The 26,788-nt window shown below is 37.7% G+C and overlaps 1 protein-coding gene across 5 annotated transcripts; it reads right to left on the minus strand.

The window, feature by feature from the left end:
* Window positions 1-1,236: 1,236 nt before the first annotated feature.
* Window positions 1,237-21,685, minus strand: LOC128863417 (protein grindelwald). Of its 5 annotated transcripts, none has more exons than XM_054102555.1 (4): window positions 21,456-21,685; window positions 16,711-17,198; window positions 5,757-6,059; window positions 1,237-5,671 (listed from the first exon to the last, which is right to left on the minus strand). In XM_054102555.1, the coding sequence occupies exons 2-4, from the start codon at window positions 16,958-16,960 to the stop codon at window positions 5,502-5,504; spliced, it is 723 nt and encodes a 240-aa protein (XP_053958530.1). In that variant the 5' UTR covers window positions 16,961-17,198; window positions 21,456-21,685; the 3' UTR covers window positions 1,237-5,501. The 5 variants fall into 5 exon arrangements, with proteins under 5 accessions (XP_053958530.1, XP_053958529.1, XP_053958528.1 ...); XM_054102554.1 differs by having other exon boundaries at window positions 16,711-17,246; XM_054102553.1 differs by having other exon boundaries at window positions 16,711-17,309.
* Between the last annotated feature and the right edge of the window lie 5,103 nt (window positions 21,686-26,788).

Genomic DNA, 26,788 nt, shown 5'->3' on the forward strand with positions numbered 1-26,788 from the left:
CCTGAGTTTACGTTTTTGTTTAAAATAAAAGCAGGGATTTTCTTTGTTATTAAGGTGTATAATATTGGTGTCGATTGTGTTACTGCTTTTATTATGTTATCGTTTAAGTATACGATTGCATTGTCCAGTTCGGAGGAGGATTTCAAAGAGACTCGAGTTTCCATGTTTTCTTTTATGACATCACGATATATATTCCAGTTCGTCTTATGGTTATATAGCGAGGTGATGATTTTTCTAACAGATCTATCCTGGAGCGTTATTATTAATGGTGAGTGGTCTGATGATGAGTCAAGGTATGATTTTATTACAATGTTTTCATGAGTCAAGTTTTTCGTAATACAGAAGTCGATTAAGTCAGGAAGTTTTTTAGTGTCAGTTGGCGAATACGTCGGTTCTCATGTGCTTAATATTCTGTTGTTATTTGCCTTAATGGCCTCATTAGGTGTCTTCCTTTCGTGGTGGTTATCGTAGATCCCCATGTTACGTGCTTAGCATTGTAGTCTTCCCCTGCTAGGTATCGATTTCCAACTGATTTAAGATAATCAAGGTATTGGTGTTTTGTATTATTATACTTGGGTGGACAATAAACAGCTGATATATTTATTGGGCCAGTCAAAGTGTTGATGGAGACTGTAGTCGCCTGTATATGTTCTGCTTTATATTCATCCATTTCTACGTATTTTATTGCTCTTTTTATTATGATAGCTGCGCCTCCATGAGCTTTGTTGTCTATTTAATTGACTCATTACTTGTCAGGTTGGCTCAACTATAACGTAAATATCATCAATGATGCGATGCTTTGCCTTCCAAATTAGCAAATTTTTGTCTTTTTCGAATGAAATGCTTGGATTTGTCAGATTTTCAGACTTTTCTGACCAAAATATTTTAAAATAATAAATAGAATTTTACTTTTCTTGCTGCCTATACTTGGTGGCCCTATGCTTCACTATGAAGTGGAAGGCAAAAATATATACCTTGCGTCAATTTTTTTCAGCCGATATTGCTCCAAAAAAATATGCGCTAATTGACATCTAATTATTTCACATACTAATAGCTAAAATAAATTTTCAACAAATTTGACAGGTAAATACCCATACAAACAACTTTGATTCAATTCAGGTAAGAAGCTGAGCTCGTCGTTTTACTTATTTTGTGGGCTTTTCGGAGCAATCGCATGCAGAGGTTCTTTCTTTCATAGATTTTCATATATAACTACAATAAATTAATCCACTTTTCATCGTAATATCAGATGTATATTTTTTTATTGTAATACATATCAAATGCATACATATAAATATTTAATAAATCGTAAGTACGTAATTTTGTATATGGAAGCATAACTTACAGTCTACTTAAACGAGCAAATATCACTTACAAAATGGACGTGATGTTTTACAGTTTTTGATTTAATCAATGAATATCTTGGACAGTTATAAAAAAATAACTATTTGTCAGCGCTTTTTGCGATTTGCATATTTCTTGTTTTTTTTTTTTAACAAATTTAATTTTTCTAAGTATTTGCTTAGGTGGCTAATAACTTCTTCAATGATGTATTCGTTGCTTATTAATACATTTTTTTTGCTTATTCAATAAATTTTTTTTTCGTATCCACGGTTTTTCATTAATTTTAAAGCTAAATAAATTACTAATATTAAGTACTGAGTGTGTAATTGACGTTAGCACGCCGGTGTATGAGTCAACTACGATTCAGAAAAAAGTGGAAACTTGTAAATAATATTTCAAATTTTTCTATGAAAGCAACTGACTTGATGCAATCACAATTTCAACGGCATTTCAGCAAATTTCAGAGTTTATAAAAAATATTTGCAACCGGTTAATTATTACCTTCACGATTGAAACTTTATGGTGATCACATTTGAAATGTTTATCATGACTTCAGAATTTTTCCACTAGTCCACTGCAAGAGTGTCATATTACAAAACGAAGTTTTAAGATAAGTATTGCGTAATGAGAAAAAAAATGTGTTTGCTATTACCTAAGGAGGCATAGCGGATTGAGAACTGCAAATCTGGTTTTCTCAATACTTTGGTTCATGACACTCTTCCAGTGAACACGCGATATGTTGTGCAAACAGTGTTGGGCAAAAGTTTTCGTCCCCACATTATAAACTGGCCACCTAGATCATGCCATCTCACTTCAGTAGACTACTTTTTATGGTGTATTTTTGAAAAGGAAAGATTATATGAATAAGTCAACAATAATTGCAGAGCTGAATCACAACATTCGGATCGAGATTGCTGAGTTCAATGCAATAAAGTGTGTGCAAGTCCCTGAAAATTTCATTCCCCGTATGAGAACCTGTTGAGGTGCCGACGACGGTCATTTAAATGAAGCCATTTTTCACATGAAATTGTTAAGAACCTTACTTTGAATAAAAATAGTTAAATCTGAAAGAATCTACATTTTTTGTATTAAAATGTTTACAGGTTTTATTTTGAGACAACATCTAATCTGGGCGGGTCTTATGAAATACCCTTTACTAAGAAAATTTTCGAAAGCGAACGCTAGAAACGCATTTTATTTTTCTCTATCAAATATTGAATGAAGTAAAAAGTTCTGAATATACGTTATGGAGATTGTCGCCCCATAACGACGCAGGTCCACGCTCCTTCGGGATCGGACGACTAAGCTGAGCGCTAAGCTACCGTGGGGGACGGCAGTTTGCGCATAGCCAGACAGCCACTAGTAGAAGGGTGTCGCCTCTAAAGAAGAGAAGGGATTGTTTTAGTGGTCATACCACTCAACGCAGTAGACGGCGGTTGCTGTTAGGGCGAAGGCATTTTGAGAACCTTACCTAACCTTCAGAAAACGTTTCTTGACAGTTTTGTAATGTTAGTGAAGTCAGCTGTGTGTTACAGCGTTTCAAAATGTAGGGAAAAAGGAAGAAAAATCGATACATTCTACTACTACGGCCAAGGTGAAAATTCGGAGCAGGCAGCCAAAAAATGCGTCAAATGCAATAGCAAAGCCGTGACTCCAATGATTACTCTCTGATATGCGAAAATATCGAGAATGTTCATAATAATAATTATAGAAATCGTTGAGTTCAATCGTCATTCCATTGCCCAAGAAATGAAGATTAGTCCGACAACTATTTGAAACCATTTCTGTAAGAAAAATTATATCTATGAAATATGATAAAGATCTCAGCCTTGCAATCTAACGGCGAATCTCACTTGCCAACAAGTGCTACTTTGGATTAAGTAGGAAATTCTAGGGAGTAGGTGTTATCCTCCCTCGACGAACAAAGCTAACACTTTATAAGTCCCTCTCAATTGTATGGCTCAGAAGTTGAGATGATAAAAACATCCAATCAGGCGTCCCTTGGAGTGTTTGAGCGAAAGATTTTGCGCTTTTAGATTTTAGCGCTTTTGTACGTTGGCGACGATGACTATCGAGGGCGATGGAACAGATACAGCGGCTCCGCTCGCTAGGCCATGCCACCCAAATGGATACAAAAGATTCGGCTCTGAAAGTATTTTATGCGCTACCAACTGGTAGTGGCCGAGGAAAAGAAAGTCCTCCTTTGAGAGAACAGACTCTGTGAAAGTTTTTTGGACTGTCAGCGCTTTAGAGCGACATAGATATAGTGCAGCGAATAAAGATCGAGCGGTTCCACTGGCTACGTCTACACGTCCGAATGCTTACAAACGCTCTCGCTCTGGAAATAATCAATACGAAATCAGCTGGTGGTAGTCGAGAAAGGGGAAGATCTCCTTCCCGTTGAAAAGAAGGTGGAAAAGGATTGGATTTCACTTTTCGTGCCCAGCTTAGAGAGCCGGAGAAGCAAGGAAAGCGGTTATCGCGCTCATGAAGAATAAAGAGGAGTATATCTTAGTTATTTGATCCCGATATAAAGCGAAAAAATGTTGTGAACTTTTTACTGCATCTAATATAATGAAAGTCTATTTTACTAAGGAACAAAATGAATGCTTTTAGGGGTAATTTTAAAAAGCTTCTCAATAAAACTATCTGCCATTCGGAGTCGCCTTACGGAGACGCACACTATAAATTGGAGGGGAGCTCAGCCAAACACCGAAATTTCAAGCCAATCAGAGCAAAGCTGAGGGAGTTACAGCACTTTTACTGGAAGGTAATATGTCAAAGATTGGAGGCCAATCAGAGCAAAATTGAGGGAGTTACAGCACTTTTTCCGAGCAGATTTGAAAGTTTAGCTGGTGCGGCATTTTAAACTATTTTGGGATTTTTTTGAGATTTATGCGTCAGCTTTACTGCATTGGAACAAAGTAAATACAACACTTCATATTGTCGAATAGGAAAAGTCTTCAAAAACTAGTGTTAGAATTATTTTTTAAGAAAATCAATATAATATGGGTGAAAAATAGAACCAAAGTGTATAAAGAAGATGGATGGTGAAGTTAGAAAACTTGTTGCGAAATAAAAAAAGGTTTACTTTGTTTTTGCCCACCAAATAAAATAAATAATTAGTAATAAAAAAATAAATAATAAATAAATAAGTAAATAAATAAATATTATTAACAATAAATTGAGCTCAAGGTCGGAAAGCGTACACTTTTATTTATTTGATTAATGCATATTTTGTCTGCAGAAGTTATACTCAAAATCTTAAGCTAGAACTCCATACCAAGAGTCCCAGACGTAAAAGTTTTAAGTACTTTATTCAGCCGACAAATATTACAGCTGATTAAAGCGCACAAAGACACAGCGGCTGAAACCCTTGATATGAAGTTCTAGCTTTACGGCTATGGCTGTTGGACTCGATAATATAAAATTGTGTGTTTGCTTTGAATTTCGGCTTTAAGCTCCACTTAGTGTGTATAAAATTTACAATTCGATGGCAAAAAATAAAATAAAATTAACAAAAAAAATTAACCATAAGTTATCTTACTTCAGCAGCTCTTAAAAGGCTCTGATGCGATTTTTCACTCGAATTCCATTTGTTTTTTTCTAATAATTCTAAAACAATTTTTTTGGCGATTTTTCCCATCAAACATTATGAAGTTTTCGGCTTTTACCTCAACTTAGTGCCAAAATTATTTCCAATTTGACGGCCGAAAACAAAATAAAATTAACAAAAAAAAAAAAAATTAACGATAAGTTTTCTAACTTCAGCAGTCGCGTTCTCATACACTCTGTTGCGATTTTTCACTCGAGTTCTATTATTATTACTATTTTTTAATAATTCTAGCAATAATTTTTTGATGAATTTACCCATCAAACATTATGAAGTGTTCGTGCTTGGGTAACAGAATGAAGCGCTTTTTTTAGCCCAGCACTGTATGCATACAGTAGCCCAGTAGCGTTCATTATAACTTTCATGACCACCTAACCTATTATTATTTACATCACTTAGCGATTCTCATTAAATTGAGTACCATTATGACTTCTATCATCAGCAGCAGTAGTAAACAAATCTTTAAATACATTTTCGCACATCATCACTTTTCCCTTCCCCCCATGCTTTTTTTCGTTCCACTTGCCAACTCCAGGGCATGTGATTAGAAGGCATGGGTAACGCCACCATTTGGTTTCTCTGATACAGGCGTTACTGCCAGCGCTTGATTATCATACGAATATTCTGTCGCTACTGTTGTTGGTGTTGAGCTGTTCTCTGCTGGATAGCGTGTGCTTACTGGTGTAGTTATTGTCATTACTGAACCTTCGGCCCCTGAAAAGAGATAGATAATCAAAATTTATATGGTAAGTCAAACTGACACCTCTCCATTTCCAAACCTTTCTTGCTTGCGCCTTACCTGTTACGCTGTAGATTTGAGATGGCGCCCGTTCCATATCACCGTTTATTGCCATAACATTCGGTATTGTCGCACCGATTACTAAATCTTTGCCGTTGGCCTCCACTCCCGCGGCTTCGTGCTGTTTATGCAGCTTCTTTAGCATCAACGTGCAGAAGCGCTTGCGTCGCAGCCACCGCACGCATTTGTAGATGTAGCGGATTGCGATGAGTGCGAGTAGTACGACCAGTAGGATCAGTATTGTATTCTGTTGCTCGTGAATGCTGTGTAACTCGGCTTTGAGTGGATCGTATTTATTGTAGTCTGAAAGAGAGTTTATAGAGGATGGAGATGAGTGCGAGTATCCTGGGGTGAAATTATTAGTTGATTTATTAATCATTTAAATTTTTATATGAGGAGACGATGTGAAAACAAAAATAGTAAACACAGAATTTTTATCAATGAAAATATCTGTACAAAGCTTTGTATAGCGTCTATAATGCTACAAACTGGCGCAAAATTAATCAAAATTTGTTTTTGAGCAACTTTTCTACTAAATACAAAAATTATTTTCGGTTATGAAAATCTTTATTTTGACTTTAACCTGGAAAAGGAGCGCTCGTCTGGTTTTGCAGCCTTACTACGCCATTTCAGAAAAATACAAAAGTCTTTCGATAGGGTGATTAATTTTGTGCCACCTTGCAGACGCTTCGATTTTCTAGAGGAGATTTCCTATTGGTAAAATATGGCGATCAACGTGAACGATTTCAACTTTTATTGTTTTTTAGCGAAATCCTGCGAATGAGAAGAAGTTTCGCATAAGAGTTACCCTTAAGACTAAATGGAAGAGGAAGAGTGGCTTCTGGAGTAAAACTCTCAAGAAAGTGAAAAAGTAGTGAAAATATACCTACAATTTATAAGAAGTACTAAACTAAGTTCCCGCTGTTTGTCAATAGATGCCGCCAGCGGTGTGTGCTAGTCGATTCTAACATAACCTAAACGTCATAAACCAAGCTTAGACATATGGTAAACAAACTCCTTCGACAGATTAGTGATTTTTTTTTGGTATTATATACATTTGGTTTTGTGAAAATGTCAGATTTTGTGCCGAGTAATCGTCATTTGCGGGAACTGTTGACTTTCCTCTTTCATTCGACAAAAAAACGGCGGCTCAAGCGTATCCAGAGCTACAAAAAGTTTATGGAGATGCTGCTTTGAGTGAAACAACGTGCTGAGATGAGAGATGAGACGGTGATTTTAATGTTGACGACCGTCCGCGTGAAGGAAGGTCAAAAACCTTCGAAGACGCTGAATTCGAGGCATTGCTCAATGTGGATCCGTGTCAAACGCAAGAAGAGCTTGCTTCAGTATTAGGAGTTACCCGCCAATCCATTTCCAAGCGATTGCATGCTTTGGGAATGATTCAGAAGCAGTGGACTTGGGTTCCTTATGAGTTAAAACCAAGGGATGTTGAACGTCGTTTTTTCGCCTGTGAACAACTTCCCCAGCGGCAAAAAAAGAAGGGTTTTCTTCATCGCATCGTGACGGGTAATGAAAAATGGATTCATTACAGCAATCCAAAGAAAATAATGCCGTGGGGCCTGCCCGGTCATGCTTCTACGTCGTCGCCACGGCCGAATAAACACGCTGCTAAGGTTATGCTACGATTTTTGTGGGACCAAGTTGGTGTTATTTATTATGAAATGTTAAAACCAAGCGAAACCATCACTGGGGATCGACTTCAATTCATGTCGACTTCAATTGATTGAGTCGAGCACTGCGCGAGAAGCGGCTGCAATACGCAGAGAGGCATGAAATGCTCGGTGTCACGTCGCCAAACCCGTTAAAACCTACCTGAAATACTGAAATAGGAAATCCTACCCCGCTCACCATATTCTCCAGATATTGCGCCGTCCGATTATCACCTGTTCCGATCGATGGCATATGGCCTAGCTGACCAGCAGTTCCATTCATATGAAGACATCACAAATTGGCTTGATCCGTGGATAGCTTCAAAAGATGAACAAGCTTACCGCGACGGTATACGAGATCTACCAGAAAGATGGGAAAAAGTAGTGGCCGGCGATGGGCAATACTTTCAATGATTCACTAGTAACCATTTTTTCAGAATAAAGTTATATTTTCATCAAAAAAAACAAAAAAAAAAACAGAGAACTTAGTTGCGCAACTAATAAAATTTGAAAAATATCGTACAAAAGATTAAAATGGCGTAATAATAGTTGTGGACCGTTTTTTAAAGCCTATTATTAAAACACATTTCGTTAAAAATTATATAGAGAATTTACATTAAAAGTGGATCGGTTCATTCGGAAATGAAAATAAAATTAAAGTGTTTTTAAAAGAGCTTTAAAACTCAAAATTATAATACAAAACAGAATTATTATTGGAATGATTGCTCTTTATTATAATTTGGTAGAAATTTCATTACATTTATTTTTCAATATGATATATGGCATATGTCCGCCACGACTACGAGTTACATGATCCATTCAATCAGTGAAATTTTTGACTACTTTTTCCAATAAATCTGAATAATAAATCTAAATGAACCCAGTCACCAAAAATTCGACACAAACGAGGATCATTTGGCTTAAATTCTTGCATGAGCTGTATTTTATGGGAACCAAGTTCCTTCCGTGAAGTTTTCCATCTAGTCTTAGGACAAAGACCAACAAGCGGAGAGCGGCGATGTGTCGACATTTCAGCGTCTCCTTCAACACTTCGCTCTATGAACTTCGCGCACAGATTTTCTTTCCCAACGTAAATCATCACAATTTGGAGAAGCGTTGTTCTGGCGTTAAACGATTCATGATGACTTGAAATAGTTTAGTCAACAGAAATGTCAACACAGTTTGCATTCTTAGCTGTCAAAGCACAGTTAACGATATCTATGTATAGTTCTCATGTTTGATCTGTTTCCGGAATTTTTTATTATGATATTCTTAGAAATAAATCAGTTTCTTCTTAAATTTGTTTGACGACGAGACGCTGGCTGGATTAGGGTTGGGTTAACCGCTTCATGCTACTGATGAAATTCATTAGGAAGCGAGCTCACAGCATGCACTCCTCGCGGGCAAAGTCAAATAGGATCACCCTCAAAATTCTAGAGCTGAAGCTTTATTAACCTTAGAAGCTATCTCGAATGCATCCGATCCGCATGTGACCAGAAGTATTTTGTGAACTTGTAAGTTTGTACATACACTTGCCCAGTAAGAGTTGTCCGATGAGTTGCCAAGAAGCTCATCTTTCTAGGCACAGACCACAAGTACCCCTAATTCTTTTACTTTGCGGACCTCACATGTCCACTGTCTAGGTAACTCAAACACTCAGCATGTTTTTTGCTGAGCATGTTTGCGGATGCGATCGAAGGAAAAGTCAGGTATTCGCCGTTAATTTTCAATCCCTGTGCATCTAATCAAGTATTTTTGACAACATTAACTTGCCTGCTTCAGTTGCTTCTTTGATCGCAGCTACTTCCACTTGGAACACATTGCGGGGGCCCGGTAGACTGATATTGAGTTTGATAGGGAGATTCTCCCATAATATGTACTGCTCCGTCAAAGCTTCCATCCAACTACGCGCCATCCGGAAACAGGTCCACTAGGCCCTAACAGTAAGTACGACGTACGTATTTTAGATGTGCATTGGTTCGATTTTAGTAGGTGATTTAAGTATATGAATCGAGGATCTAGCATCAAGTAGCTCGAAGATCCGTACTCGCTGTGACTGACGACTTGGAAATGTTAAATACTGAAATTCTGTTTTAACAGTCGTTTTTGATGTTGAGGGACAGAAACAAATCATTTCATGCGAAATCAGGGCTCTAAGGTGGATGACCCATTAATTCGATCTTTTGAGTGCTCAAAAACTGTCTTTTGTGAGCCGATGCGTGAGAGCTCGCACTACCTTGATTCGATTTCAGTGGCTAGTTTTCCCTAATGCTCCGAAAACTACTGCCAAATAAATATTTATGTATCACTCAGAATTGCCTATTTTAAGTTTCTCTAGTGGCAAAGTAGCGACATGACCAGATTTCCCTAAAAAAACATGGGACCATTGGCTTTGAGGTGCACTCGTACTACCGATTGCTGCTTTGTTTCTGACGCATATTCATTGATCAAAGATTCGTCATCTATTACGATGTCATAGATGTGCTTTGCGCCACCACGGCTGAATTTCTTTAACATTTCTTTACGTCAATCGACACGAGTCCTTTTTTGGGAGATTGTCAAATTATGCGTTATCCAGCGAGACGACGAAATATTCATGCAGTTTTGAATATATGCTGCTTCCACTAATAACCAAGGACGCCTCACGAGATGTGATATGTTACAAGATAATTTTGCATTATCAATTGTTGTGGCACTTTGTTTCTGGCACAAAAACCGTTTTTCGACGGCCTTTACGAAATTCACGATCAACCTCCATGTGAGCCTCCTTGTACCAACCACTGTGAAGGCAAAGTTTGGTGCTGCTACGGCAACAGTCGAAGTAAGTTGATCAGTGTTCTCCTATCTCGATGGAAAATCGTAATAACTTGTCGCATGAAAATTTGTCCTTTCTATTTTTCTATCTTTTTGGCGAGATGCATTTTTCAACTCACGAAAATCAAAAACAAAAAAAAAAAATACAACTCGTAAGTAAAAGTGTTATATGCAAGTTTTTGCTGAAAAATATCAAATTTTTCGATAAAAATATCGAATTATGGCTCGTCTCACGGCAAAGGCGTGAAATATTCTATAAAAGGCAACCCTCGTATAAAATATGGTGCCTGAGTGATTGAGTTCTGTAGCTCAAATAATCTTTTCCATCATCAGGGTAAAGAAGTTACCCAGTCTGAGGCCTTGTTTGGTATCAAACAGCTTGCAGAGGTCCTTTCCAATTCTGACGGAACCTTGGTATTGCTCAATGCCATTTTGCAGAGCTGTATTGGTGTGGCGGGGATATAAAATACAGACAAGGCAGTCTATTGGAAACTAATATATTTCGCGTGCTTTTGATGTTTCAGAATCCTCCAGCTACTATACTGAAGTCACTGCGCCAAATATTATAGAAATTTTATTTCTGCATATTTTCGTTATTAAATTTAAGACAATTTTCCAATGCTCTCTGGAGGTTATTAGCATTGAATTACCGATAATGTACTCAAAATTCCTATTAATCTAATTAAATTTAACACGCGAAAAAATGCAAGCGGCACTTCTCATTTTCCTAATTTTCGTATTCATGCGCAAAGTAATTGAATGTGACTTGATAAAAAAGCAGAAAAATAAAAGCAAAAAAAAAATGAAAAGCAAAAAAAGAAACGAAAAATGAAAAGCAAATAAAAACGTTTTGTTGAAAAAAGAAATCACACCAGTAATGCAAACAAATCGCCGTCTGGTGTGCAATGCAATTCGAGCTGCCGTTAACAGCGAAAATTTGTAGGTAAATGGGAGTAGAAAAAATAAATAGTTGCTGTGTTTTATGCAACTTTTTTCTGTAGTTTTGTGGAGAGTAAAATAAGTAGAATTGCCGCTATTGCATGATTTTACTGAAAGGCCATTGGAAAATGAATAGTGAAGCTGTTTGAGGTGTGTGAAACATTGAATGCTAATATTTCCGTTTATCTTTGTTCGATAGTATAAGCAAATTCTGTTTACTAACTTGCATGAATGATATTGAATTATAAGGAGACATCTTATAGAGAAAAAATATAACTTCAAAGCGTATGCGCAAAGCTGCTACACGTAGAGGAAATGACGTGATGATAGAAAAATTTGCAAGTGTTGAAGGAAAAAAGTCTACAAAAATGTAGTACTAACTGATAAACAATTTAGTAAGTGGAGAAAACCATATTTCAAAATAAATAGTTGTATGAGTTTTTACATATATTTGTTTATTTTTCAGGTACTCAACTGATAGCAGGGTTGGGTTGTGAAGTTTTTTCATATTCCTATACCCTAAAACAGGCCACCTCCAGCACAATCGACTTTATTTCATTACAATATAGGGGGTGTTTTTTAAGAGCTTGAGAACTTGAAATTATAATAAAAAACAGAAATATTGTGAGAATGATTTTTTTATTATAATCTGGTAAATAATTTCATGGCAATTATTTTGATATCCGGCATATGGCCACCGGGACTTTGTCCATAAGTTTTCCAATAATTCTAAATGAGTCCAATGAGCAAAAATGCAATGCAAGAGATGATTGTTTGACCTCAATTCTTGCACGGGCTGTATTTCATAGGCACGTAAGCCAAGATCCTTGCGTAAAATTGTCCACGTAGTCGAACGGCAAAGGCCAGCAAAGTGAGTGCGCCTTCTTCAACACTGCGCTATATGAATTTCACGAAGATAAAGTAAATTTTCACAATTTGGAAGCATTATTCTGGCGTTAAACGATTCATGATGACTGGCCAAACGGAATAGAAATGTCAAGTTGTCAAATGTCAGTTTATCGGCTGCCAGACCATAGTTATCAATATCGAGAGGTCTCATGAATTATAAAAAAACACCTTATGTATCTTCTAAAATTATTATAAAAGCACAGAATATTGAAAAATATTGTCCATTATACTTATTTATTGGCTAAAGGAGTAAGTTTCCGTCCTTTCTTAGCCAAAGTTACGAATTATTTAAACAATAAACTAATAAAGGGGGTTTAAGTTTCAAGGGCCGGTGTTGATTTTGATTTGAAAATACATTTTTTTTAGGAAATTTTTGCCATTTCTCTTTACTATGATAATATTGGTATCAAAATATCAGCGAAATGACAGCCGCGGCCTCGGCGGCACACCTCTATTCGATGGTCCAAATTTTCGATAACGCTGAGGCATAATTGAGGTTTTATGCCGTTAATGTGCCGAATTATCTCATCCTTCAGCTCTTGAATTATTACTGGCTTATCGACGTACACCTTTTGTTTCAAATAATCCCAAAGAAAGAAGTCCAACGGTATCAAATCACATGATCTTGGCGGCCAATTGACATCGCCGCGACGTCAGATTATTCGGCCATCAAATTTTTCGCGCAAAAGAGCCATTGTTTCGTTAGCTGTGTGACAAGTGGCAACGTCCTGTTGAAACCACATATCGTCCACATCCATGTCTTCCAATTCGGGCCATAAAAGGTTCGTTATCATCTCACGATAGCGAACACTATTCACAGTAACTGCCTGACCGGCCTCATTTTGGAAAAAATGATGCAGCCGGCCCATAAACCTCACCAAACAGTCACTCTTTGTGGGTGCATTAGTTTTTCGGCTGGATTATCATTCGCCCAAATGCGGCAATTTTGCTTATTGACGAATCCACTGTGGTGAAAATGTGCCTCATCACTGAAAATGATTTTCTTCGAAAATTGGTCATTCACTGTTGCCATTTTCTGCCACCACTTTAACGCGTTGCTCGATTGTGTATCTTTCCATGGCTCAAATTGAGTTAGTCTGAAATTAAAAAATGCCAAATGAAATGCAGAAAAAAACTTGACGTTTAGGTGTGGTTCACATTCAATATCGGGCCTTGAAATTTAACAACCCTTTACATGATATTATGTGAAGTATGTGCCATTGGAAGCTATAATTTTACTCCATCTTTCAGGCAGCATACGGATTCCTGTGACGAAAAATTCGAGTTCTTTTCAATTGATCCATTCATTGAGCCAGTTTGCGATGCTCTCGTAAGAAGTGAACCGCTCTCCAATAAGGGCTGATTGCATTGATCGTCATCGTCCACGCTTTTGCGCCATACGTTAGATTTGTTCGTCGAGAGAGGACTTTACTGCTCAATTGCCTACTTGGTCCAAGAATCACTTGTTGGCAAGAGATATTCTACGTTGGATTTCCAGACTGGCATTATTATCGGCGTTAATGCTGGTTCCCAAATAAACGAAGTCTTTCACAACCTCAAAATCATGACTGTCAACAGTGTGACGAGGGTGCTGATACGCAAGTGCGCCAACTGTTTGTTTGAAGACAGGAGGTACTTCGTTTTGTCCTCGTTCTCCACCAGACCCATTCGCTTTGCCTCTTTATCTAGTTTGGAGAAGGCAGAGCTAACAGCGCGGTTGTTAAGGCCGATGATGTCAATATCATCGGCATACGACAGCAATTGTACGCTCTTGTAAAATATTGTGCCTGAGCGACTAAGTTCTGCGGCTCGTACAATCCTCTCCAACATCAGGTTAAAGAAGTCACACGACAGCGAGTCACCCTGTCTGAAACCTCGTTTGGTATCAAACGGCTCCGAGAGGTCCTTCCCAATTCTGACGGCACTGCTGTTGAGCAACGTCATTTTGCATAGCCGTATTAGTTTTGTGGGGATACCAAATTCAGACATTGCGCCATACAAGTAACTCCTTTCCGTATTGTCGAATGCAGCTTTGGAATCAACGAAAAGATGGTGTGCACCGATTCTCCTTTCATGGGTCTTTTCCAAGATTTGGCGTATTGTAAATATTTGGTCGATGGTAGACTTTCCAGGTCTAAAGCCATACTGATAAGGTCCAATCAGTTGGTTGACGGTGGGCTTCAGCCTTTCACACAATACGCTCGAAAGAACCTTATAGGCGATATTTAGAAGACTAATCCCGCGATAATTGGCACAGGTTACAGGATCACCTTCTTATGGATTGGACAGAGCACATTTAAATTCCAATCGGCAGGCATGTTTTTATTCGACCATATTGGAAAAGGGACAGGAAGTTGCAATGTCGGCCGTACTATATTAAATATTTCAGGACCGATGTGGCCTGGCGTTGTCACGCAGCAAAATCAGTTTGTCATGGCTACCATCCCATTCCGCCCACTTTTCTTTGAGAGCTCGATTCAAACGCATTAGTTGCAGTCGATACCGATCGCCAGTGATGGATTCAGATGGTTTAAGGAGTTCATAACAGATGACACCTTTCTAATCCCACCAGATGCACGACATAACCTTTCAAGCATGAATAGTTTTTTTCGCTGCCGATAGACCTGGTTCACCTGGCAGGCTCCAACTTTTTCGACGCTTGGGGTTATCATAATAGATTCATTTTTCATCGCCAGTGACGATGGGATGCAGAAAACCTTTACTTTTCTGCCTTCAAGGAGGATCTCAAACGTCTCTCGATATCCATTTCATTCAATTGAAGTTGCACCCAGTTGCCTGCTTTCTGGACCGTTCCCATCGCTTGCAAACGTTTACCGACGGTTGATCTGTCAACGTCAAACTCTTTAGACATATCATCAAGGGTTCGACATGCGTCTTCATCCAATAATTGTTGCAGTTGAGTAACTTCGAAATTTTTCGGTTTCGTTTCGCGATCTTTATCACTCATATCGAAATTGCCACTTTGGAAGCTTCGAATCTACTCTTTAAAGTTGTATTTAATGGAAAGTTGTATTTAATGGAGCATGATTACCGTAAATATTAATCAATAAGCGACACGTTTCAGCTGCACTTTTCTTTAAAAGGTAATAATGAAGCATTACTTCCCGCAAAAGCAGTTTTTTCGGAACGAACGTAGACATTTTTCCGCTTTTGCGACGTCCTCCAGACCTTCAAACAAAGGGGCTCCCAGGCATTTTAGACGCGTTTTTAATAATGCTATATTATGTCGGACAAACGCACAGAAGGTGTTCTAAAGTTTCCTTAACCTCCTCTCTGCATTTCCTGCATTTGTCCGTTTTAGCAATCCCTATCTTGTACGTATGTGCAGCCAATAGATTATGACCTGTTAGCATACCTATGATAGTTCTGCAGTCCTTTCGCGAGAGCGTAAGTACGAATTGAGACAGTTTTTTGTCGTTAGTTCTACACATAACTTTTGCTGTTTTGCATGTTCCCACTAGTTTTTTTTCATGTGGTCATCCATTTCGTTGTATATATATTAGTACTTAGCGGTTTTGGTATGTCGTTCTCTTGTCCAAATGGTAGTCTAACAACACTTTCTGCTATCTCATCTACTATTTCGTTCCCCATAATGCCTTTGTGACCAGGTACCCAATAGATATGCACCTAGGCTGCCTTATCCCTAATTTTGAGCAGTAAATACCCGCTCCCACTCCGTCTAAAGTTTTAGAGCCGTCTGTATAGTTGTGAAAAGTTCTATGGCCAGGCTTCATGCCTTTGTGCCATCCCTCCTTTTCAATTGTAGTGCGAAACCTTCTCTCCCAACTAAAGAACGGAGTCATGTAGTCTGTACAACCTGAACTCCACTTTCCTATTGAGCTGTGTCCGAAGGTTCTGCAACCACTAAACTCCTCGCGGATTTCGCTGCCAGGTTAACCGCCATAAGGTCAATAGGTGGCATGCTGAGTACCGTTTCCAGCGCCGCCGTTGGAGCGGTTTTCATCGCTCCTGTTAAGCACAGAGCAGCGCGAGTCGTTGAATCCTTTCCAGTGGCATTAAGTATGTCAGTTTTCTTGTCGCAGTCCACCATACTAAGACCCCATACAGCAATATCGGTCTAACTACTGCCATGTAGCACCAATGCATCAGAGAGGGTGATAGACCCTATAATAATGCAAGATTTTTTCTTTACTTACGGTGTACTTAACTGAAAAACTAGCTTAAGCTGCGTCCATAAATAGATATATCGGTCAACTCCTGCAAGAGTGTCATAATACAATTTTTTTTAGTTAAAGCCTCTTTGCATTAAATGAATAAATACCTAGTGAAGATTGGCTGGGTTGGCAAAGAAAAAAAAAACGACTAATTTTTTATTGAACTGGTATAAAAACAAATAGTCAATTAAATAATGATTCAATGAAGCTACAAATTTGAAAATTTTATTAAATAATGTTTCGTGAACTTTTCCGCTATAAGCCTCTACAATTTGCAAACTGCTTTACTAAACGTAGACATTCACTTTAATTCAAGAGTTTTTTATATATGTCCGAATGTTTTTTTTTTCGAATTACTCCAATATCTAGGCATTTTAGATTTCCGTTACCTTTCAATTTGGTCAGCCTGATCGATAACTCACTTACCGGCACATTCTCTCGCGCACAAATCCGGTTGAAAATTGTGCGAATCTGGATCACAAATACGCTCACACTGATCACAGCCTTCGAGAAAAACCGAGCAGTACTCCTCAATGGGTTTGCAAATCTTGCCCTGACAATCGTGCGCTGTAGCGGCTTTGGCAATAGAAGCTGCCTTGGCGACGACCAGCGTAGTAGGCAGCAACAGTGAGGCAAAGCGTAGGGCCATGGCTGTAGAACCTGACGCGATAGTCATAGTGAGGGTTTTCTTGTGATGCTGTTCGCTGATATTTTTAACAAAAGATTTAACTTGAAATTAGAGCACTTTCGTATTTGCTTTGTCAATTGGTTTCACTGCTGGTGCTACAATTTTTTTTTGTTTTGTAATTTTTTGTTTATATTATTGTACTTTTTATTTTTGGTTTTGTTATTTTTTTTTTTTTTTTGTATTTTTTCTTGAATTTTTATTTATATTTTTATTTGTATTTTTTTCACTACAAAAATGGAATAGAAAACAGCTTTTACGATTTGTTTACTCGCACCTGAGTTCCAAATAAATATTTAATGAAATTAGTTGTTGCGTGTTTTGTCACTTGATTACACACCTACACATGCATAGAAGAGTTTTTTTTTTGGTAAGCAAATGTGTAAATGTGTGGTTAATTGTTTGGCTAATTGGTGGCTGTTGGTTGGTAGCGATGCGAGGTTGATGTTGATGATTCATCCAAACTGATCAGCGGTGTATAAAAGGTTTGACTTATACAGGTACACGTGCACATGCATATATTATGCGTTGGTATTCATGTGTGTGAAATCATGCGTTGGAGCGCGACTGCTTGCTTGTAGACGGTTTCTGATTTATATGCAAGGTGGGTGACTTCTTCCGGAGCAAATTTTTTTTAATACATTTTATTTTTTTAATTTTTCTTTTTAAATTTTTAAACAATCAGTGCAATAACAGTTTTTCATCTCTTGTTTCAGAATTCTATAGTGAATAGTGAATTTGTTAAATATAAAAGGCGCGAAAACGAGACGTATCAAGAACGGGTCAAAAGTGATCATTTAAGTAGGAGTTAGAAGTTTAAAATCTACCACAAAAAGATTCCCCATTAAATTCTACTGTAGAAGTCTGAGGACAGGAATTTTAATTGAGTTCATTTTATACAGATATTTTCGATGAATTAATTGCACTTTCGAGGCTAAAATATTAAAATAAAATGTTGATAACTTATAAAAAAAATCCGATCTCCGGAAGCACTGTATTCAGCAAAGATGGTCTGAGAGACATGCTCCTTCCTTTCTTCATTTTGAGTCACATTTTATTATTTTGTTGACAATTTTTTGTTGCGTATTAGGTGAAGCAAAATGTTCTCAACTTTTTCCCGCTTCGCTTCGACGATGAAATTAATATAGTCCTAATTACTTTGCCATAAAAAAATGTTCGTCATCTAGAGGCAGTATTACCTGGGGACGGCAAGAGCGCCTAGCGGATATTCATCTCTATTCCGTCCCACATCTATCTTGATATGGCAGCGAAGATAGAAGCAGTGCGAAAAGCCGCTGAGAAAGCCGGTCTGAAGATCAATATCCAGGAAACCAAGGTCATGACTATAAACACAGGAAATACGCAAAATTTCTCAATTGATGACATCGATCCCAAGGATGTACGATCTTTCACCTATTTAAGTAGTCATTATATCGATCTCTACAGGTATGAGCGATGATATCAAAAGCCGAATAAAGAAAGCGGTGGTGGCATTCGGCTCTCTGCAAGCAGTTTGGAACGCATCACATATTTCACGGCGCACAAAACTGCGACTTTAGTCGACTTTACTTTATGTTTGGGAAATAGAATGCGACGCCGCCTGACACAAGCTCATTACAAGTTTTTGTAAACAGATGTCTTGGGAAAATTCTCAAAATATTCTGACCAAATATTATCTCGGATGCTGACTTATGGGCCAGAATCCAGCAGAAGTCAATATTATTAGCCATCCGAAAGAGAAATTGGGGCTGGATCGGCTGGATGGTTTTACGCAAAGGAAATGATTACTTAATAAGGGCCGCCATTGATTGGAACCCCCCAGGAAGCGGCAGGAGTGGAAGATCAGCAAATACCTGGAGACGACTGCTGGAGTCAGAAACTCGCGTCATGCAACTGAGCTGGAATGCAGTTAAGAGATCGGCGCTAAACAGACCCGAAGAAAGAAAAAATTCATTGTGGCCCCATGTTCCACACTGGAACCACACGCCAGAAATTTATGATGATGATGAATTACTTGTATGCAAATATTTTCAAATAATCTTCAGATTGCTCTTCAACGTCAAGGTAATGGACTGAATACCCGCAGGCCCGTTAGAACCGCCGACTTCTATAATTCTATCAACATTTTTGATGTCTCGGCTTACTAAAATAGAATGGAATCGGTGGAGTCAGAGCTTGCTGCCTCAAGGTATGAGTGGAGGCTGCACCATTTGAATGTAAGGCATGGAAAACATATTTACGGATGGCTCGAAGTTGAACGCAAGCGTTGGTGGTGGAGTATTGTGCGAGGAGCTCTCTATCAAACTCAAATTTAGGCTTCGGGACCAGTGTAGCGTCCTCCAAGCGGAGGTAGCTGCAATTAAGGAAGCAGTGGACTAGTTGCTCACTTCGGTAATTACTGTAAAGGATGTAAATATTTACTTCGACAGCCAAGCGGCTATTAGGGTCTTGGGCTCATTGTTTGTGTATTCGAAATTAGTCGGTGAATGTCTGGCTTCTTTCTCTATTGCTTCCGAATACTTCGATATCTGACTCATTTGGGTTCCCGGTCACAGCGGCATTGAGGAAAGCTGCTGGACTGATGAGCTGGCTAAACAGGGAACCATGGAGACGGTCTCAACGCAAAATGAGAAGATCGGAGTTCCTTTGAGGAGCTGTCGTCTACTCCGCGACAACTCAGCGAGCGCTGGGCTAGTGCATAAACGTGTAGAGTCGCGAGATCCTTCTGGCCACAGGTAGTTCGGGGGCACTCGAGAGAATTTCTAAGGCTAACAAAGCTGCAGCTCTCGAATCTGGCGGGTATCCTTACCGGACATTGTACGCTAGGTGTCCACGCGGATTGTCTCTGCAGAAGCTGACTGGAGGACGAGGTGGAATCATCTCTGTACCTTTTTCCAGCTCCCCTGCTCTCGTAGGGCAAAGATTTAGACATCTGGGCCCTCACTTTTTCGCTACGCTTGCGAATATTTCGGGTTTAAATATCGCACATCTAAGTGAGCCACCGTCGACCGTCGTCATAAGTGCATGGTCATATTCCTATATTCCCAATGCGCCTCGAATATTGAATATTTGTCCAATAGGGCCCTTCGCCAGGGCAGCCATTTATCATAACGTAACTGTATTAGGTGCTTAAAAAGCGCTCACTTTTTTGGTTGCCTGCCCCGTCTTTAGCCGCTGCTATAGTGGTACTAAAGACTATATTGGATATTCAATTTTTTACTATTATTTTGAAACACTGTAGCACACAGCTGAGTTCATCAACATCACAACTGTCAGAGAAAATTGTATATTTTCCGAATCTTATTGTCACCTCTACATTGCTGGAAAGCTTGACCGGATACAATGTGTAAAGTGTCCTGAAATTTGTTTCCTTGTTCACTCCGCTCGGGGGCACAGAGCCTTGACAATTTTCTTTCATCGTACGCTGTTATTTGTGCACCGTCCCTTGTGATGCCGGGATCTGCTAGCTCGCGCAACATCGAGCTTCTCCAAGTATTTTTGGCCGACCGCGACCTCTACTCCCTTCCGAGTTCTAGTTCAGTGCCAGTCTCTCGATACTATCTGGTGGTTTTCTAAACCTGTGACCTATCCATTTTCTCGTTGAACCCCACAGTGCATTGTTGCTGATGGTGTTCGGCCAGAATATTCTACAGATGATGTGGAGGCATTTGTTGGCAAAGAATTGCAGCCTCTGTGTGATGGTGTTGGATACCAGCCATGCTTCACTTCCGTACAACAATACTAACTTCACAATCGAGCTGAATATTCGCAGTTTAGAGCGCCAGGAGATTTGCGGGCGAGTTCGTCCTGTTCATCCTGAGATATGGGTCAGTAAATAAATCTAGCGGAGAACATTGAGAACTTTTTACTTCACCTACAATATTATCGTGGGTAATATTTCTTGTTCACCGAGCAAGTTTTAACGCATTACTTTTGATTTTTTGGTTAACTTTTCTGGTGTTTTATTTTTATTTTTATGTATAATAATTTTTTATGAATATATATTTTTCTTAATTTTTTTTTTATTTTAAAATTTTTTTTTCATGATTTGTCTTAATTTTTTTTTATATATAAAATTTTTTTTATTTCTTTGTTAATTTTACTTAAAAATTAAATTAATTTGTTTCTTAATTTTTGTGTTCATTTAAAATTTTTTTTTCTTTGTTAATTTTACTAAAAAATTAAAATATATTTTTTTCTTAATCTTGTTTTTCATTTAAATTTTTTTTGTATTTCTTTGTTAATTTTACTAAAAAATTGACGTGTTTTTTTTTTTTTTTTTTGGTCTTTCCAACTTCACGCGCGGCTCCCACTTCACACATACACAAATAAATGCCTTGCAGAAACTGGTTTATGCGGTTAGTGGCTGGCTCAAACGCATTGCCAACATAGCGAGCCAGCTTGCATGCTACACAAAAGCCTCATATGTGAGTCGGATATTAAAAAAAAATTGATAATAAAAAACCAAAATTTATGATTCACCAACTTCAAAATGCCGCATCAATCAACTTTCTGGAGATTCATTTAACATTCATTTGTTTTTTTATTATTTCTTTTTTTGAGAAAAAGTTTTTCGAAACTTTTCAAATTCGACATTTCTTCAATCTAAATTTATAACAATACAACTCGCATTATTATTGACAAAGGCACTTCACTTTCACACATTTACCCGCTTCCAGTGCCCGATTTGAGCCAAACTCAGCCAATAACTAAAGGTGTCGTATTTAAACAACAAAACTTCACCTCTCTACTGACTTTTTCGAGCCAATACTTGTGCGCACATACTACGTATACACATACATACACACATATACGTACAACAACTTTAGCACTCAACGATCGGTTGCTGCTTTGTTGATTTTTTTTCTACTTTTTCCCATCATATAAATGTAAATATATACAAACCTTACTGCCCTGCAGGAAATTCAATTTGAAATAAGTAACGGAATATAGACATGTACATATGTACGAGTAAGTAGGTATAAAAGTATATAAATTGCGTACGCTACATTGACCAGTTTTCACTATTTATTTGTTTCTCAGTTAATTTAAAAATTTTTTTTACGAAATTACAAAAAACAAAATTTAAAAAAAATTTCATAAAAATTTTTTATCAGAATAGTTAGAAAAATGTCGCGTATGTAGAGTTAGCCTATTGAATTTTAGTACAAAAAGTTTAAGTTTGAAGAGACTCAAAAATCGCATTGATTTTTCATAATTTTTTGGTGACAGTGTTTGATTCTAGCTTCCATATAAAAAATTTTTAAATATTCGTTATATGGAGAAAATGAACAAAAATGTTAGAAGGAACAAAAAAATTGTCAAAGTTTGTCAGTTAGTATTAGTGATATAGTTGTTGAACGAAGTGTCGATTTTTCAAAATACAAAAAAAAAATTTAAATAATGAATAAAGTACAAAAATCAAATAAGAAACAAATAATTTTTGAAAATTTGTCAATTAGTCTTAGTTATGTAGTTAGTGAACGAGGTGTATATGCCAATATATTCATACTTTCAAGAAGTCTCCGAATGCCGGAAGCATATCGCCGTCAAAATTGCACTTGGAGGTTAGCTTTGGGGTGACCACTTTAGAAAAAACCTGTTTCTTGATGATTTACGTACACAATAGACATCGAACTTGTTGCCAACCGAGAGGACTCGTCATATTAAAATCAGCTAAAGTTACCTCTAAAGTCCACACTACGCCTTATGGTACTTTCAAAAAATCTAGAACCTTTTTTTTTTAATTTTTCTTTCATTCCATTTATTCCACAGTCCAAACTACGCCTTATGGTAATTTCAAAAATTCAAACACATTTTTTAAATATTTCTTTTATTACATTTACTAACTATTAGATCTATCATTACAAACCCTAATAATATAAATATTGACTCATAATCAAAAAATATATTAAATTTGTTGGAAAAGTTTGCATTATAAAGAGTTTAAGTTGAATTCAGTTTCAGTTGAATTTATTGGTTCAAGGTAAATTTCACAAATTCGGAAGCAAACATTTTTTTTCTAAAGATTTACCAGGGCATAACAAGAGAACCTATAAAATACCCATGAAACTTTGGTATTTTTTGTTGTTTTTTTTTTGTGACGGTGAGGTAGGGTTTAAAATTCCTTCGCCCTTACACCGACCGTTCTCTGCTGCGTTGAGTGGTGGATGTTTCCTCTGCACTGCAACTACGCTAGCATTTCATCGAAGACAGAGAAAATGCAAGTAAATAGGCGTTCTGATGAAGACTACCTCTTCTATTGCCCTGCGTCAAGAGTCGCCAATTTCGAGCCAGTATCATGCTATCGGCTCATCTACATTGTGCATGTAAAGTTTTTTGGCGCGCAGGAGCGAGTCCTACATGTGCATGCCACTAAGTTCCCAATTCTCTCAGCTTTCAACCATTTTTTCTAAAACATTGTCTGCCCTTAGGGGGCCCAGCCTGCCCTCGACAGCTTTTACCATCTCAATCCCATCTCTCCCATTTCAAGAATTTGTGATCTGCATCGTCAACAAGTGCATCTCCTTAGATGCATTCAGTGGTTTCGGCTTTCCCGAACTGTCTGCCATTCCTTTTATTTATGTTTTGTATAAGTCTCGTCGTCCATCTGCCATTAGTCGCTGACTCCCACCGCTCTTGACATATTTGTAGTGTGTGTGCTCTTTTTTGTTGATTTGCGCATTGGTACGGACGAAACTTTGGTATAAGCATTAGAAGTTTAAAGTTAATATAACGTCTAATAGCTGCTGTCTGAGTTCTTATATGAGTAAATAGTTTTAAGCTATAAACATTTGTAAAAAAGAGTACTAAATATTTTGACTGCAAATTTCCAAGCCAAATCAAAAATTACTTGGAGGCCATTCGATATTAGTTGCGTGGGTGATGTTTGAGCGGCCTTGCTTCAGTATTTACTTTTAAGTTGACTCGCATTTATAACTGAGGATTTAAAAGAAATACGCAGCAGCTTGCCATTGATGTATCAACTTGCCATCAGAACACTATTTTTTTTTTAATTTCGCTTCAAATTAATAATCTAAACTATGTAAAAATATTGACGAGCTTTAATGAATTTAATCGGAGTAGAGAGAAAGAAAAGTGCGCCAACGGTAAGTACGCAAAAAAGATCTTCTCGTAGCATATTTTCGATATTAAAGTAGCCTACTCTGAATCTATAAAGGTTGTCAAAAATTTTGCGGTTTAAGACATTTTCTTGTGATTTAGGAAAGCTATGGAAGAAGTGTGGACAAAAACCGACAATTACGCCAATGAATCGTAGCGGCTTCGTTGGCTGGGTCATGTCGTCCGAATGGAAACACACGCCGCGGCTCTGAAAGTATTCAATGTAGTACCAACTGGTGATAGCAGAGAAGGAAGGAAGGCCTTCCCTGTGTTGGAAATACCAGGTGGAGAAGGACTTCACTTCATTTGGTGTATCCAACTGGCGCCGGTTAGCACAAGAAAGAAACGACTGGCGCGCATTGTTAAACTCGGCTCGCTTAAGCGGTTATCGCGCCAATCAAGAAGAAGCAGAAAACGCATATTTTTTTTATTAAAAGTTTAAACATTTTCCGATGAATTTCATACTCCTTTTAAAATAGAGAGAATCATTTTTGATTTCTAATTCAACAGAAATAATTCAGTCGCCTAATTTGATGGCCTTTATTTGAATTTATTTTTTTCTTACTCTTGCTTTTGTTTTCAATTAAAATAATTTGATCATATTTTTTAAAATTTACTTCAATTAAAAATGCAAAAATTTTTCCTACAGGGAAAAGTTTTTCCCGCAGGGTTGTTGGGTCAACAATCACACTCGGGCAATACAATCGGTTTGCTGCCAATTCAAGTCGGTTAGAAAACCTTTTTCAAGTGGCTGTAAACGTCGGTCTATTGCCTTCGCTGGCCAAGTGTTTCACATATGCGAGTTTGTATATACATATATTTGTTGGCAGTTGTGTACGCCAAAGTGCCAGTACATTTGAGTGACTTTCGATGGGCTGAGTTGCTTTTGCTCTCGCGCAGTATTGGGTGACTGACTACCTGTTGCGCAGTTGATGGGAGTCTGAAGTGCTTGGAATAAACAGGCGAGTTGAATCATTAAAATTCAGTTGAAAGTTGTTTGTTTTCATAGATAACTTTTATGACAGGAAATAAAGTGAAAATAAACATTTTATTTTAATAGTAAAATAAGGAATGCGGCAATAAAATATATGTATGTCATTATGTATTAAATCATTTGCTTTATATTATTTTGGAACTGGTATTTTTTAATCAAACAAGATATTGCACCCATGTATTTTTCTCTTCTCTCTTTTACGTTATTAATTATGCCATAAGCATCCGCAGCAGTGTGCGTTATGTGCCATTTCAACTCTTTTCATTCTCCGCTAGCAAAAGAGTAGAGTTCTTCATGCAACTCAGAACTGGTTTTCATTCAAAAAATAGGAAAAGTTAAAAATTCATTTTGAATACAGGTTGTATTGTTGTGCTGGCTTGATCACACATACACAAGCATATGTTATGTACACGTACATAAGTGAAGTGCGGGCCATTATGAAAACAAATAGGAAATGTAGACAAAATCATTAAGAGCCACAACTACAAATACAAACACACATACACCACTACTATGGCTGTGCTGCCAAATCAAATAACTAAATGATGACTTACTAGGCACCATTACACTAAATATTGTTTGAATGCCACTGTAGTGTTGACGGGAAATTGAATTAACTTCCAGCAAACTGTTGACACTGCGGCAGAGCTTTTTAGCTCTCTATGGCATGATTTACAAATAACCGAATGAGACACATTTTTTGCTAATGGATTTATGTGGTACGAGTGCTATGTAAAAGTTTTTATTTATGAAGTAGGTATCATTAACGTGAGCGGTTACTTGGCGAAGAGTACCACAGCTTGTCAAACTGTACAATTATTTATTCCATTGCGACACAGTGCTGCCACATGGTTTTTGTACTTATCCTTTTTTAGTTGAACCATAATGCAATTTAGACTTTTTACGTTTTTTAATTGACTATAATTGGCGCTTACACTCTTTTTGGGTGTTTAGCCGAGTTCCTCCTCCAATTTGTGGTGTGCATTTTGATGTTGTTCCAAATATGAAGGGGCCTACAGTTTTAAGCCGACTCCGAATGGCAGATATTTTTTATGAGGAGTTTTTTCATGGCAGAAATACACTCGAAGGTTTGCCATCTTTTTATATCTCAAAATAAAACTTGTTTGAAGATTTATATTTATTGTTTCTGTTATATTAGAAATATTTAATTTTTAAAAAGCTCTCAAGGAAATAGTTAAATATAATAACGCTACTCATATTGAGTTCGGTTATATTGCTATTCCGAATTCGAGAGCCCGGTGACCTTTCTGTAGCCGCTTATTTTTCTTTCTTTATTGGTACCCCACTTAACATTAAATACTTTCTTAACGTTCCTGCTTCTTAGTCTACAATAACATAAATTTCCCTGAAATCAACATCTCTCTCCCGTAGGTGCAAGCCCACTATTTTTAAATCGCACATTCGACCCGTGTTGATCTACGGCGCAGAAATTCGGAGTATTAATCTTGAATATTTGATCGCATAATATTGCGTAAAGTATTTGGCCCAATACGCGAAGAAGATGTCACATGACAATAAGAAGCTAAGTCTCTGCAATGGCGAAGGTATTGTAAAGTTTATTAAGTCGCAATCCATCAGTTGGGATGACGGCAGGCCACAAAACCTTCTGCCGGACTACAATCCTTTACGCTCAAGACCCCGTGGCAGACAAAAACTAACTTGGCTGCATAACGTCACCAAGG

This window comes from Anastrepha ludens, chromosome 5 (assembly GCF_028408465.1).
Source record: "Anastrepha ludens isolate Willacy chromosome 5, idAnaLude1.1, whole genome shotgun sequence".
NCBI lineage: Eukaryota > Metazoa > Arthropoda > Insecta > Diptera > Tephritidae > Anastrepha > Anastrepha ludens.

Coding starts and splice junctions, on each gene's coding strand:
- LOC128863417 (XM_054102555.1), bottom strand. CDS start 16,960: ATGACTATCGCGTCAGGTTCTACAGCCATGGCCCTACGCTTTGCCTCA. Junction 6,060..16,710: donor GTGCGCGAGAGAATGTGCCG/GTAAGTGAGTTA, acceptor ACTCTCTTTCAG/ACTACAATAAATACGATCCA. Junction 5,672..5,756: donor TCAAATCTACAGCGTAACAG/GTAAGGCGCAAG, acceptor ATCTCTTTTCAG/GGGCCGAAGGTTCAGTAATG.